The sequence below is a fragment of the Schistocerca serialis genome, chromosome 10, assembly GCF_023864345.2.
Source record: "Schistocerca serialis cubense isolate TAMUIC-IGC-003099 chromosome 10, iqSchSeri2.2, whole genome shotgun sequence".
Lineage (NCBI taxonomy): Eukaryota > Metazoa > Arthropoda > Insecta > Orthoptera > Acrididae > Schistocerca > Schistocerca serialis.
Window position 1 is genome coordinate 59,916,398 of NC_064647.1, and position 15,816 is coordinate 59,932,213.

At 39.0% G+C, this 15,816-nt stretch overlaps 1 protein-coding gene across 1 annotated transcript in view; it reads right to left on the minus strand.

Annotated features, from left to right (window-relative positions):
- Positions 1-15,816, minus strand: part of LOC126425248 (uncharacterized) — a 230,549-nt gene that overhangs the window by 23,391 nt on the left and 191,342 nt on the right. The window contains exon 7 of the mRNA XM_050088219.1: positions 7,828-7,989. Within this exon, the coding sequence (XP_049944176.1) occupies positions 7,828-7,989 (162 nt within the window). The remainder of the gene's footprint in view (positions 1-7,827; positions 7,990-15,816) is intronic.

A 15,816-nucleotide genomic window follows, 5' to 3' on the forward strand; every position in this document is an offset into this window, starting at 1 on the left:
GTGTTTCACATTTGAGTTTTTTCAGGTGAACCAACAAGCAGTGTTCTCCAGTTCTCCAGACTAAACATGTGAGTTATTAAACAAACTTCCAGTGTACTGTATTGTCACCTTCAGAAGGTGACACCCACCCCCCCCCCCCCCCCCTCGTCCTCCCCAATGAGTCAAGAGCTATAAAATTCTGTGATTTTTCAGTAAATAATTTGTGCTTAAACTGTGTGGTTGATGACCTTACAATAGTTTTACCTTCCCCTTTCTCATGTTCTGTATCTTCAGAACTTCAAAATTTTTTTTGGATCACCAGTATTTAAAAATCTTTTCAATAATTTACATGCAAAATTTATTTCTGCATCTCTCAGTTTTAACAGTTTTACTTTCCCTTTTCTGACATTCTGTATCTTTATGCTTTCAACATTTCCTTTTGGGTCGTCTGTATCTAAAAATCCTTATGTTTAATAATTTACCTAGAAAATTTATTTCTAAGTCTCTCAGTTCATCTTACAAGGAACAATAATTTGTTAAACACAAACTTTCAGTAGGCTGAATTTGAATGAGCAAAAATATTATATTTAACAGTAATACAGAAAGGATACACCACAAATAACCACACAGTAGAGTCAAAGCAAGCACAATGAAAAAGGAAGTTAGAAATAGTTCAGCTCTGGAACAAAGTCCTCCTCCAGAAGCAGAAAACTAACATATGCACACACATACTCTGCAGGCCACCATATTGTGTGGTAGAGATTACCTTCTATCGCTACTGGTCATTTTGTTTCCTGTTCCACTCTCAAATATAGCGAGGGAAAAAACAACTGTCTGTATGCCTCCATATAGACTTTAATCTCTCTAATCTTATCTTCATGGTCCTTACGCATTGTTGGTAGCACATTTGTATTGCAGTCAGCTTCAAACGTTGGTCTCTAAATTCTGTCAATAGTTCTCCTCTAAAAGGATGTCCTTTCCCTCCACAGATTCCCATTTGAGCTCCAGATGCATCCCTGTAACACTTGAGTGTTGACTGAACCTGCTAGTAACAAATCTAGCAGCCTGCCTCTGAATTGCTTTAATGATCTCCTTTAATCTGACCAGGTGGGGATACCAAAGACTCAATGTATACTCAAGAACGGCTCACACTTTTTTCTATATGTGGTACCCTTTACACTTTCCAAAAATTCTCGCAATTAAATGAAGTCAACCATTCATCTTCCCCGCTACCATCCTTACATCTCCATTCCATTTCATATCATGCAATGCAGTGTTATTCCTACATATTTAATCAATAAGATAATGTCAAGTAGCACACTATTAAAACTTTATTTAAACACCATGGGACTCTTTTTCCTACTCACCTGTGTTAACTTACATTTTTAAACATTTACATCAAACTGTCAATCATCCCCTCAACTGGAAATTTTGTCTAAGTCATCTTCCACCCTCCTACAGCCACCGCACAATGACATCTTTCCAAACACCATATTATCATCAGAAAACAGTCACAGTTTGCAGCTCACCCTGGCCATTAGACCACTTATGTTTATAGAGAATGAGAGCGGTCCCTAAGGCACTCCTGAAAAAGACTACTAAACACTTAAGCTTTCAGCCAGAAAGCCTTCCTCTGAAATAGACAACATACACACAGACATTCACAAAGAAACAGATCACACACACATTATTGCTGGCTGTGGGAGCCAACGCAAGTCTGGGCAAAGCAGCACAGAAGTTATCACAATGGACTCACATTCAGGAGGATAATATTTCAAACCACCATCTGGCCATTCAACTTTAGGTTTTCTGTGATTTCCCTAAATGAATTAAGGCAAATGCCAGGATAGTTCCCCTGAGGAGTGTGGCTGATTTGTTTCCCCACCCTTTCATAATCTCAGCCTGAGTTCCATCTCTAATGACCTTGTTCTCAACGGGACATTAAACACTTACCTTCTTTCTTTCCTGTAAGAATGACTACAATGGGACATCAAAAGTTCATAAAGAATGGTAGGGAAAATATCAGGCATGGCTGCTTTATGAGAGATTGTGACTGAATAAGAGTGCTAGAAAACCTGAATTCAATGAATGATATTTCATAGGTAAAGATATTTTGAGATTATTTTCTTTTTTATCAATACTTCAACTTCATAATTGTTTCAGACATTTCTTCCTCAGTTATCATCATAATTCATTATTTTTCTAGTCCCTCATTTCACATACTTATTTCCTTTGCTAACACTTATTCACAAAGCATGACTGAAGTTCCCTTATGATTTACTACTGGTTGTTTCCTATATTCTACCACTATAACAACAGATGGCTTGTCAACTGGAAACTTTTTAAGTGAATCAGTTTGCTATCTTTCAGTTCACAATCAAACTGGCAGTCTGTTGTTTTGATTGTCTTATTCGATGGTATCACCTTATGCCATTTATTTTCTTTCCAATACCTTTCTTACTATGAGGACGTTTGTGACAGAATACATCAACTGTAAAAAAGAAGGAAAGTGTGTTCCCAACGTAAAAAATTACTTTAAGAATTCCAAGATGACTGAGAATTTTCGGATTATTTCAGAACTAAATTAACAAACTCTTCACCTTGTACGACAATGAGATCAAAAGTCATGACACTCTCCCAATCTTCTTTAAGAGGAGTAGAATTTTTGTTCCTACTGGTAGTGCATGTTATTTGTTTAAGATGTAGAACATTTTACTAGCAAATATTAAGTCTTCCTAGCTCTACTACTGTTAGCTCACAATTTTGTGTTCCTATAGAGAAAGATACTAGTTGGTTATAATTAAAGTGCAACTACTCTCAGAGGTCCAGTGTGGGCCGTAATTATCATAGGGCAGCAAAACATTGTATGAGGGCTATTCAGAAAGTAAGAAATGTTTCCATCTGATGCCGCTAGATGTGCAGTGATTGCATATATTTTGGTACGTGCATGCTTGGCAGCTCAGTTGGCATCAATCCGTGACAGCGGGAACATCTCTGCGCATCTGGTATTTTCTATATTCGAATTTGAAATGTGCACTGCAATCAAAAATCCCACCAGTTGTGAGATGTGGTCTGTGATACAGTTTTTGTTGGCAAAAAGCTAAAACCTATAGAAATTTATTGTGAACTTTGTGAAGTGTATGGAAACAACGTAATGAGTGAACGTTCCATCTGGAAATGGTGCTTTTGGTTTAAAAATGGCCAAACCAATGTTCATGATGAAGAGAAGAGTGGACACCCGAGAATTGTGATTGATGATCTTGCTGCTAAAGTTGATGAAACGATTTGTGAAACCATCGCTTCAGAATAACTGAGCTTTCACGTTCTTTTCCACGAGTTTCACGAGCTTTGTTGTCTGAAATTGTCACTCCAAAGCTTGCCTAGCCTAGGCAGAACTCCAGGCACGTGTGACTCACTGGCTGAAGTCTCAGGTGGCAGAATTTTACTACGAAGGTCTTTCAAAGCTTGTCCACCGTTATGATAAGTGCCTCAATGTGTTCGGTGACTATGTGGAAAAGTAGTATGTCAGTCACACTTTCAGATGTATACAGGGTGGTCCATTGATCGTGACCGGGCCAAATATCTCATGAAATAAGCGTCAAATGAAAAAACTACAAAGAACGAAACTTGTCTAGCTTGAAGGGGGAAACCAGATGGCTCTATGGTTGGCCCGCTAGTTGGCGTTGCCATAGGTCAAATGGATATCAACTGCATTTTTTAAAATAGGAACCCCCATTTCTTATTACATTATCGCGTAGTACATAAAGAAATATGAATGTTTCAGTTGGACCACTTTTTTCGCTTTGTGATAGATGGCATTGTAATAATCACAAACATATGGCTCACAATTTTAGACCAACAGTTGGTAACAGGTAGGTTTTTTAAATTAAAGTACAGAACGTAGGTACCTTTGTACATTTTTTTCGGTTGTTCCAATGTGATACATGTACCTTTATGAACTTATCATTTCTGAGAATGCCTGCTGTTACAGCGTGATTACCTGTAAATACCACATCAATGCAGTAAATGCTCAAAATGATGTTCATCAACCTCAATGCATCTGGCAACACAACATTCCTCTCAACAGCGAGTAGTTCGCCTTCCATAATGTTCATACATGCATTGACAATGCGCTGACACATGTCAGGCGTTTGCGGTGGATCACAATAGCAAATATCCTCCAACTTTCCCCACAGAAAGAAATCCGGGGAGTTCAGATCTGGTGAACGTGCGGGTAGTGGTATGGTGCTTCGACGACCAATCCACCTGTCATGAAATATACTATTCAATTCCACTTCAACCACATGCGAGCTATGTGCCGGACATCCATCATGTTGGAAGTTCATCGCCATTCTGTCATGCAGTGAAACATCTTGTAGTAACATCGGTAGAACATTACGTATGAAATCAGCATACATTGCATCATTTAGACTGGCATTGATAAAATGGGAGCCAATTACCCTTCCTCCCATAATGCTGCACCATACATTAACCCGTCAATGTTGCTTATGTTCCACTTGTCACAGTCAACATGGATTTGCCGTTGCCCAATAGCGCATATTATGCCGGTTTGCGTTACTGCTATTGGTGAATGACACTTCGTCGCTAAAGAGAACATGTGCAAAAAATCTGTCATTGTCCCGTAATTTCTCTTGTTCCTGGTGCAGAACTGTACACAACATTCAAAGTCGTCGCCATGCAACTCCTGGTGCATAGAAATATGATACGGGTGCAATCGATGTTGATGTAGCATTCTCAACACCGACGTTTTTGATTCCCGATTCTCCCACAATTTGTCTCCTACTGACGTGTGGATTAGCCATGACAGCAGCTAAAACACCTACTCGGGCATCATCATTGTTGCAGGTCGTGGTTGACGTTTCACATGTGGCTGAGCACTTCCCGTTTCCTTAAATAACGTAACTATCCGGCGAACGGTCCGGACACTTGGATGATGTCGTCCAGGATACCGAGCACCATACATAGCACACGCCCGTTGGGCATTTTGATCACAATAGCCATACATCAACACGATATCGACCTTTTCCGCAATTGGTGTACGGTCCATTTTAACACGGGTAATGTATCACGAAGCAAATACTGTCCGCACTGGCGGAATGTTACATGATACCACGTACTTATACATTTGTGACTATTACAGTTCTATCTATCACAAAGTGAAAAAAGTGGTCTAACTAAAACATTCATATTTCTTTACATACTACAGAAATATGCATTAAAAAATGGGGTTCCTATTTAAAAAAACTCAGTTGATATTCGTTTGACGTATGGCAGCACAATCTAGCAGGCCAACCATAGCGCCATTTGGTTTCCCCCTTCAAGCTAGACGAGTTTCGTTCTTTGTAGTTTTTTCGATTTATGCTTATTTTGTGAGATATTTGGCCCCGTCACTATCAATGGACCACCCTGTATAATAAAGTGTATTTCTTGTACTTAAGTTATTTTTTAATGCCAAAACGTTCCCTACTGTCTGAATAGCCCTCGTAGATATTCTAATGCTTTAATGTGGAACTGATTTACACTGGAAAAAAATTAGTTCCAATTTTTAACACCAGCTGCAAATCTGGCCCCTTACTGCATCTTGTTGACATTTCTGGTGCCCATACTGAACATGTTTAAGCACTGGTTAATAGTCACATCAACATTATGTCTTTCTCACTTGTTTGACCTTTATTTGTTTCTACAAAGGCAGCAAATTACTTTTCCAAATGGAAGTCAGTAACACAAGTTATCCCTCAAGGTTCTATGATAGGACCTATTTTGTTTTTATTGTACAATAATGACCTATCAATCAATATAAATGGCCTTTCGGTCTTATTTGCAGATGACACAACTATAGTAATTGAAGAACAGGAGCCAGAAACTATTCCTATCAGCACCATCAATACAACAGATCAGTTAGAAACTTAATTTCATTTCAATGAATTAACCATAGACATCCCAAAAACCTATGTAGTCCAGCTGAGAAGAAAACTGTCAGCATCCCACAAAAACTAAAATAAATCACAAAAATCAAAACCTAGAAGAAGTTGATCCTGTGAAATTTTTAGGATTAAATGTAGACAAGAGTTTAAATTAGAATGAACATGCAGCTTTGCATTTGCAGTGCAAATACTAGCTAATTCTACTGACATGGACACAAGGAAAACTGCATAGCATAGCTACTACCAGTCAGTTACAAGTCAGTTACAAATCCAAACAACTTCATGCACATACTGTAATCATAGAAAAGAATTATTCAAAATAACTGTACAGCCACAGCTATGAAACTAGAAACCAATACAATCTGCATCTAGAGAGGAAAAATAAAGTTAAAACTCAGCAGAGCTTGTTGTACAATGCCGTTAAATTATATAATAAATTACCCCAAAAAATAAAAGATATTGGCACAATTGGACAGTTCAAAACAAAACTAAATTTTTTTTTTTTAATTAAATAAAAGTTATTACGCAGTAACGGACTATCTGAATTAAAACGTGTAGTGTAATTAAAGTAGCCTGCATTGTAATACATGAGGAAATAATTATAATATGAAATCCAGAATCGTACAGTCCTATAAGAAAATTACATAAGGATATAAAATTAATTTAAGATACCTCAAAAATGTGTGTAAATACTAATTTTATGTGTATAATTGTAGGAATATTGTATTGTATATGATTTTGCTGACAAAATCCACACAATGTAAATTGTTACATGGATTAATAAAGAAATCAATCAATCAAGCCAAGAAAATCAATTCGCCCATTATTTAAAATCTATCTATGATTTTTTTTCCATAACAATTTAGAATTATGCCAGGAGAACTGCTTTGATCACTCTTACAATACATAAAATAAAGGAAATTTTATGCTGCCTGCTCATCATTTAAAATTATATGCTCAAACTCCCCAGTTTATGGGAATGAAAATTAACAAACTAAAAGCCAAGAACATTCTGAGTATGAACCTAGATTCACTGAAAAGAAAGCTGCACAATACTCTACTTCAGCTACAATGCTACTACAGAGTTGATGAATTCATGAAAGGTGAACTGAATATTTGAGCAGGATGTAGTCTATCAGTTGTCTTATTATGTAAATATGTGAAGGTATCTTTTCACAAAAAGTTACATTAACATTTAAATCATCTTTTTGACCATAGTTTTATACCAATAAAATTGTATAAACCATATTTTGATGTGTCTCCTGTACTCTAATTAAATGATTAGATTACTTAAGTTATGAAACGAATGAATCACAATTCACAATTGATCCATTGCATATGGAAACATTTCTATATCACTTTCTTGAATTCACAGTGCCAGTTTTGCTCCTGCCCAAATTGTAACTAATATTTTTCCAGTGTAAACATGTTCCACATTAGCGCATTAGCATAGCTACTAAGTTTCACTGTCTTGTGATAATTACAGCCCACAATTGACCTGTGTGACGAGCTGCACTTTAATTATAACCACACAGTACAACATACTTCAGTTAATGACTGTGTTATATCTACACAACACTTCATGTTACTTATAACATACTCCATTAAACTTGCAAACCAGTTATGTGGGAAAGGAAATACTCAGACATGTACATGTGTGAATACCCCTCCCCCCCACAAACCCACACATGAAACACATGGGAAGAGGCAGAGAAAGAGAGCAATTATCGTAAGTCTATATATATATATATATATATATATATATATATATATATATATATATATATATATATATATATATATATATATATACACACACACACACACACACACACACACACACACACACACACACACACACACACACACACACACAAAGTACTAGTACTAGTCAAAAACTAACCTGTTTCAGCTCTGCTGCAAGTTCTTGCCTGCGACGCTGCTGTGTATCACCTGCTGCACTCACAAAGGGACACTGTGGAGCACCAACTGATGAGGCATAGCTTTGGTTTCTGGCAGTGGTTTGGCCATCCTTCACTTGTGGGGAAACATTTTTTACCATTATCTGCACACAGCAAAAGAATATCTACATCACAAAATGAGAAGGATATTTTTATATCAAAAGAATTATCCCATTGTCACTAACAGCATGTGACAACTGATCCAATAACAGGAGGGCTATCTGACAATCCCTAAACTCCCACAGACTCATTTGTGGAAGAACTTGCAGCATATTCAACATCATATTTGAGCCAAAAGCATTAGGGAACAGACCAGAAGCATCAACAAAGAAAAGGAAATTTGCTGGTGGCAGTACATCTAAACATATACTCTGCAAATCAATGAAATTAATGGTGCATGTTGGAATTTCATACTGTTCCAATTGTTTATGGAATGTGGGAAGAATGACTCCTTCCATGCACATTGTATGTTAGGCCATTCCAATTCATGTTTGCTAGCAGGCAGCCGGGTGTGCATGTGTGCATATGAACAGGTGTGGGAAAGAGGCTGACAGAACACCCAGAACTGGGATGGTCAAGCAGTTTACTCATGCACACAACAAGCGCAATATGGCTGCCCGGGCATGTAGCCTCGACTTCCTGCAGATGCCTGTCAGCACGATAAGAAATGGGCATGGGCTCATTTACCTGAGGGCAGAGCTGGAACAGCTTGCTGTGAGTGTAATTTTGTCATCATAGTATCCATAGTAATGACACACAGGGACTAAAGGATATCTCTAGATTCTTTGCATAATACCGAATTGTGAAATTTTGTAAGTAGCCTTGTGAGAGATAGCTGGTATGAAAAGGAACACCAAGATTCTGAGACCAGACACCTAAGAAACTTATTCCAGAAGAATAGCTATAACAATGAAAATATTAATATAGACAAAAGTCCACTCACCAAGTGGTGGCAGGAGAACATATATATAAAAGTACTTAAGTCTGCAAGTTTTTGTAGCCAGTGGCTCCTCCTCCTAGCTGAAAGGCTGAACGGAAGGAAGAGGGATGAAAGAAAAGGACTGCTGAGGTTTAGGAAAGGACTAGAGTTCTGAAAAGTCACCCAGAACTCCAGGTCAGGAGAGTCTTACTAGATGGCATGAGAAGAAAAAGACTGATTGTTGGAGACTGCACCAGACATGATGTGAAAACTTGAGAGCTTAAAGGTGGAAGACAGGGTAATAAGCAAGACAGAGATTACTGACAAAACATCATGCACAAGTTAACAAGTGCAAAAAGCTATGTGAATTGTGTGTGATAGAGGTGAGAGGGGGGATGGTAAAAAATAGAAAGCTCAGAAAATGAAAAATATAGAGGACTAAAAGGGAATGAAGAAAGGAATAGTTACTGTGAAGAAATGTTGAGACTGAAGAAATTAACAAATTAAGGCCAGGTGGGTGGCAAGAACCAAGGACATGTAGTAGAGCCAGTTCCCATCTGCAGAGTTCTGAGGAACTAGTGGTTGGTTGAAGAATCCAAATGGCATGTGCAGTGAAACAGTGAATGGTCAAGACTTATGTTGTAGAACATGCTCTGGAACAACAGGATACTGTCTGTTGCCAGTATACACCCTCTGCTAGGCCCATTCGTACTAAGTGGTTAGATGACTAACAGTTCTCACCACCCACCTGGCCCTAATTTACATTAATTTCTTTGGTCTCAGCATTTCTTCACAGAAATTGTTTCTTTCTTTACTGCATTTTACTTTTCTACAGCTTTCATTTTCTGAGATTTCTATTTTTCACTCCCCCCCCCCCCTCCCCCCTCTCATGCAAGATGTTTTGGCAGTAATCTGTCTTGCTTATTATCCGGTCTTTCTTGCACCTTTAAGTCCTCAGGTTTTCACATCTTGTCCAGTGCAGTACCCAAAAATCAGTTTTTCCGTTTCATGTCATCTGGTAAAACTCCCTTGACCTGGGGTTCTGGGCAAGCTTTCCAAATCTTACCTCTTTTTATAAACCTCGCCAGTCTTTTTCCTTCGCCCCTATTCCTTCCCCTTCAACCTCTCTGCCAGAAGGAGGAGCCACTGGCTCCAAAAGCTTGCAAACTAACACCATTGATATATGTGTTCTATTGCTCTGCTGCTTAGTGAGTAGATTTTATTATCAATCCAATTACATTATATGTTCATAAATTGATTATTCTCAGTGATGAAAATATTAAGCCAGTCATCTCAAAAAAAAAAAAAAAAAAGACACAGATACTCAATCATCAGAAGATGATCAGCATGTAGCAGCCCTTCCTTTTTTTTAGAACTACCACAAATAAAATGGGTGCAGTCCTGAGCAGACTCCATTTTCTGATGACCCAAGAAAATTAAAGAGATGTTGCACCCAGTTAAAAGGCAGCACCATTTTCAATGCTCCTGGAGTACATAAAGTACCTTGTGACGGTAGTACCAGCTATACTGGTCAAGCAGACCAAATGATTTCAGAACACAGCTCAGAACAGTGATACCACATTAAATATTGTAATTTCGACAAATCTGCTGTTACCAAATACAGCATTATGAACAAACATATGCTTATGTCTGATGAAATGGAAATATCCTATGCAGCTGTCTACTATGAGTCTATCATCAAAGAAGGTGCTCAGATCAGAATGTATATTAACAGCTTAAACTGCATCAGTGGCTGCATGGAAATAGGCACTTGATGCTGAACGACAATAGAAAAATAACCTGACTCATTCTTCATATAGCAAAATCAGCATCATTACCAATGTTCTTGAGTCATGGATATTGACATATTCTCTGGTAGCATACAGAAGTTATATGACTGTGACATCTCCATGACATAATCTGACCAACTAAATATAGTACCTAACAGTCTTCTACATACCACTGATGATGATGGAGGAGGTCGTTGAAAGCTTGAGACACTACAAATGTGAAATGGCAATTGCTCCATGGTGCATTTATGCTTTATGAGATTTCAATGTTTTAACTCATTTTGTTTATTGTGATGTTAACTTTTAAGAGAATTTTGCTATGCATCTCAAGTCGTTTTGTACTTTTAATCTTTATTTACTGGCCATTCTCCAGTTTACATCAAATAAGCCTCATCAAATATAGACAACAGTTGTGAAGTGAAATCAAGAGACTGCATCTTAAATGCTATAATCACAATGTTCATACTGAATCAAAGCGTACAGCAATAGTCTTATATATTAAAATCAACACTGTCCATATTATAGAACTCTTTTATACTGGGACATGGGTTTTTGTCAGGTACTTATATAACTTTATTTTGTAATTTTTAAATGACAAAATCAAGTAGAGAGACAAAAATCACTGAAAATTTTTAGGTCATCCACCCTGGTGGAGTTTCCTCTTCTGGGTATGTCAATGCTTGTCATATTGCTGGTGTAATCCTTGTGAATTGCTTCTCTGGCAAATATTCTCCCTCATGTTGTTACTGACAATGAATACAGACATAGATATAAGTATATTCTCAACTACTTAAAATTTTTATCTATTGCTTTACTCTGTTACTTTATGGAATTATATTATTTTTCGGTTACTTATGACGCACTTCAGTGAATGTCTACTTACACTTAATTTCCATGGCTTTGAATTTGTTTCACTGGGTTTACGATTTTCAGTTACAAGTTAGTTTTTTTTTCTTCTCCCTGAGAATGTGAGAATACCATTGTCAAAGTAGCATTTGTTTCTGGTTCGTTTACTTCTTTTGTTCTCATTCTTGCTGTATGACCATTAATGTTGTACATGTAGAAATTTCAGAACAGTTGTGCTTCAGCAAAACAAAGGACCACTGGTAAAAATACGAATCACATGAAATATTTTTGCAGCAATGCTGGGTACACAGGGTGAGTGTTGGTCCAGAGCAAGGATTTTTTTTAAAATACTACATACTACATTAAAGCAGAGAAAACTAAACTTCTTTTTCATAGAACAGAGGCTTCTTAATTCTTCATTGTCTTTTTAAAAACATCAAAGATAATTCAGGAAGTTATGGAATAAAGGAGACAACCCACCAAAAAGCAGAAGTGCTGATAGGTACACCAACAAAAGCCTAGCTTTCAGAATACAATTCCTTTTTCAAGCTTGTAGGAAAAACAGGAATGAGGGAAAGAAATACAGCAGAAGAAGAATGGGTAGCTTTGAGGGATGAAATAGTGAAGGCAACAGAGGATCAAATAAGTACAAAGGTGAGGGTTAGTAGAATTCCTTGGGTAACAGAAGAAATACTGAATTGAATTGATGAAAGGAGAAAATATAAAAGTACAGTAAATGAAGCAGGCAAAAAGGAATACAGACGTCTCAAAAATGATATCGACAGGAAGTGCAAAATGGCTAAGCAGGGATGGCTAGAGAACAAATGTAGGGATGTAGAGGCTTTTCTCACAAGGGGTAAGATAGATACTGCCTACAAGAAAATTAGAGAGACCTTTGGAGAAAGGAGAACCACTTACATGAATATCAAGAGCTTTGATGGAAACCCAGTTCTAAGCAAAGAAGGGAAAGCAGAACGGTGGAAGGAGTATATAGAGGGTCTATACAAGGGCGGTGTACTTGAGGACAATGTTATCGAAATGGAAGAGGATGTAGATGAAGATGAAATGGGAGATATGATATTGTGTGAAGAGTTTGACAGAGCACTGAAAGACCTGAGTCGAAACAAGGTCCCCGGAGTAGACAACATTCCATTAGAACTACTGACAGCCTTGGGAGAGCCAGTCCTGACAAAACTCTACCATCTGGTGAGCAAGATGTATGGGACAGGTGAAATACACTCAGACTTCAAGAAGAATATAATTTTTCCAATCCCAAAGACGGCAGGTGTTGCCAGATGTGAAAATTACCGAACTATCACTTTGATAAGTCACAGCTGCAAAATACTAACGCGAATTCTTTACAGACGAATGGAAAAACTGATAGAAGCCGACCTCGGGGAAGATCAGTTTGGATTCCGTAGAATACAATACTGACCCTACGACTTATCTTAGAAGAAAGATTAAGGAAAGGCAAACCTACATTTCTAGCATTTGTAGACTTAGAGAAAACTTTTGAAAATGTTGATTGGAATACTCTCTTTCAAATTATGAAGGTGGCAGGGGTAAAATACAGGGAGCGAAAGGCTATTTACAATTTGTACAGAAACCAGATGGCAGTTATAAGAGTCGAGGGACATGAAAGGGAAGCAGTGGTTGGGAAGGGAGTGAGACAGGGTTGTAGCCTATCCCTGATGGCGGGCCGTGGTGGCCAAGAGGTTCTAGGTGCTTCAGTCAGGAGCTGCGCGACCGCTACGGTCGCCGCAGGTTCGAATCCTGCCTCGGGCTTGGATGTGTGTGATGTCCTTAGGTTAGTCAGGTTTAAGTAGTTCTAAGTTCTAGGGGACTGATGACCTGAGCAGTTAAGTCCCATAGTGCTCAGAACCATTTGAACCATTTTTGAACCCTGATGTTATTCAATCTGTACATTGAGCAAGCAATATAGGAAACAAATGAAAAGTTCGGAGTAGGTATTGAAATCCATGGAGAAGAAATAAAAGCTTTGAGGTTTGCCGATTACATTGTAATTCTGTCAGAGACAGCAAAGGACTTGAAAGATCAGTTGAACGGAATGGACAGTGTCTTGAAAGGAGTGTATAAGATGAACATCAACAAAAGCAAAGTTAGGATAATGGAATGTAGTCAAATTAAGTCGGGTGATGCTGAGGGAATTAGATTAGGAAATGAGACACTCAAAGCAGTAAAGGAGTTTTGCTATTTGGGTAGCAAAATAACTGATGATGGTAGAAATAGAGAGGATATAAAATGTAGACTGGCAATGGCAAGGAAAGCGTTTCTGAAGAAGAAAAATTTGTTAACATCGAGTATAGATTTAAATGTCAGGAAGTTGTTTCTGAAAGTATTTGTACGGACTGTAGCCATGTATGGAAGTGAAACGTGGATGATAAATAGCTTAGACATGAAGAGAATAGAAGCTTTCGAAATGTGGTGCTACAGAAGAATGCTGAAGATTAGATGGGTAGATCACGTAACTAATGAGAAGGTATTGAATAGAATTGGGGAGAAGAGGAGCTTGTGGCACAACTTGACTAGAAGAAGGGATCGGTTGGTAGGACATGTTCTGAGACATCGAGGGATCACCAATTTAGTATTGGAGGACAGCACACACACTCACTCATTCACTCACTCACTCACTCACTCACTCTCTCTCTTCGGTAGGGGGTGGAGATAGTGGGGTGATGAGCTAGTTTAGGTTTAGGCCAGGAAGACTGCAGGAATGAAGGATGTGCTCAGAAAAGCTGGTGGATCCAGAAGGCACAGGCTGTGAAGCAGCCACTGAAATCTCACATGTTGCACTCTGCTGCACATTGTGACACTATGTGGCCAACATTGTTTAGCAGTGGCTATTCGTTCTATGTGACAGCTGGTTTGTTGTTACACCAATGTAAAACACTGAGCAATGACTGCAGCAGAACTGGTACACTACGTGATCGAAAGTATCTGGACACCTGGCTGAAAATGAGTTACAAGTTCATGGCACCCTCCATCGGTAATGCTGGAATTCAGTATGGTGTTGGCTCACCCTTAGCCTAGATAACAGCTTACACTCTCGCAGGCATACATTCATTCTGGTGCTTGAAGGTTTCTTGGGAACTGGCAGCCCATTCCTTATGGGGTGTTGCACTGAGGAGAGGGATCGATGTCAGTCAGCGATGCCTGGCACCAAGTCGCCATTCCAAAACATCCCAAAGGTGTTCTATAGGATTCAAGTCAGGACTCTGTGCAGGCCAGTCCATTTCAGGGGTGTTATTGTCTCCACCACAGGCCGTGCATTATGAACAAGTGCTCAATTGTGTTGAAAGATTGAGTCACCATCCCCGAATTGCTCTTCAACAGTGGGAAGCAAGAAGGTGCTTAAAACATCTATTTATGCCTGTGCTCTAATAGTGCCATGCAAAACAACAAGGGGTGCAAGCCCCCTCCGTGAAAAACACGACCACACGATAACACGACCGCCTCCAAATTTTACTGTTGGCACTACACACGCTGGCAGATTATGTTCACCGGGTATTCACCGTACTCAAACTCTGCCATCGGATCTCCATATTGTGTACCGTGATCTGTCACACCATACAACATTTTTCCACTCTTCAGTCATCCAATGTTTACACTCATCACACCAAGTGAGGCATCGTTTGGCATTTACCAGCGTGATGTGTGGCTTATGAGCAGCCGCTCAACCATGAAATCCAAGTTTTCTCACCTCTCGCCTAACTGTCATAGTACTTGCAGGGATGCACTTTGGAATTCCTGTGTGATGGTCTAGATTGATGTCTGCCTGTTACACATTACAATCCTCTTCAACAGTCAGTGGTCTCTTGTCAGTCAACAGACGAGGTCGGCCTGTACGCTTCTGTGCTGTATGTGTCCATTCATGTTTCCACTTCACTATAACATTGGAAACAGTGGACCTATGGATGTTTAGGAGTGTGGAAATCTCGTGTAGACGTATGACATAAGTGTCACCCAGTAACCTTACCACATGCAAAGTCCTTGAGCTCCACAGAGCGCCCCATTCTGCTCTCTCACGATGTCCTAATGACTACTAAGGCCACTGATATGGAGTACCTGGCAGTATGTGTCAGCACAATGCACCTAATATGAAAAAAGTATGTTTTGGGGGGTGTGGGTACTTTTGATCACATAGTGTATATAACATGGCTTCTTTCACATGTGGCCCGGCCTCTGCTGGGGCAGAATACAACTGTGATGGGACTGCAGTAGGTGGTGCTGGGTTGGTGAACTGGGCAGGTTTTACATCTGGATCTCCCACAGACCTCTTTGGGAGGGTCTGGAAGTACCTTGGGTAGGATGTCCCTCATTTGAGGGTCTGGTGATAGATAATCAAAGCCCTGATC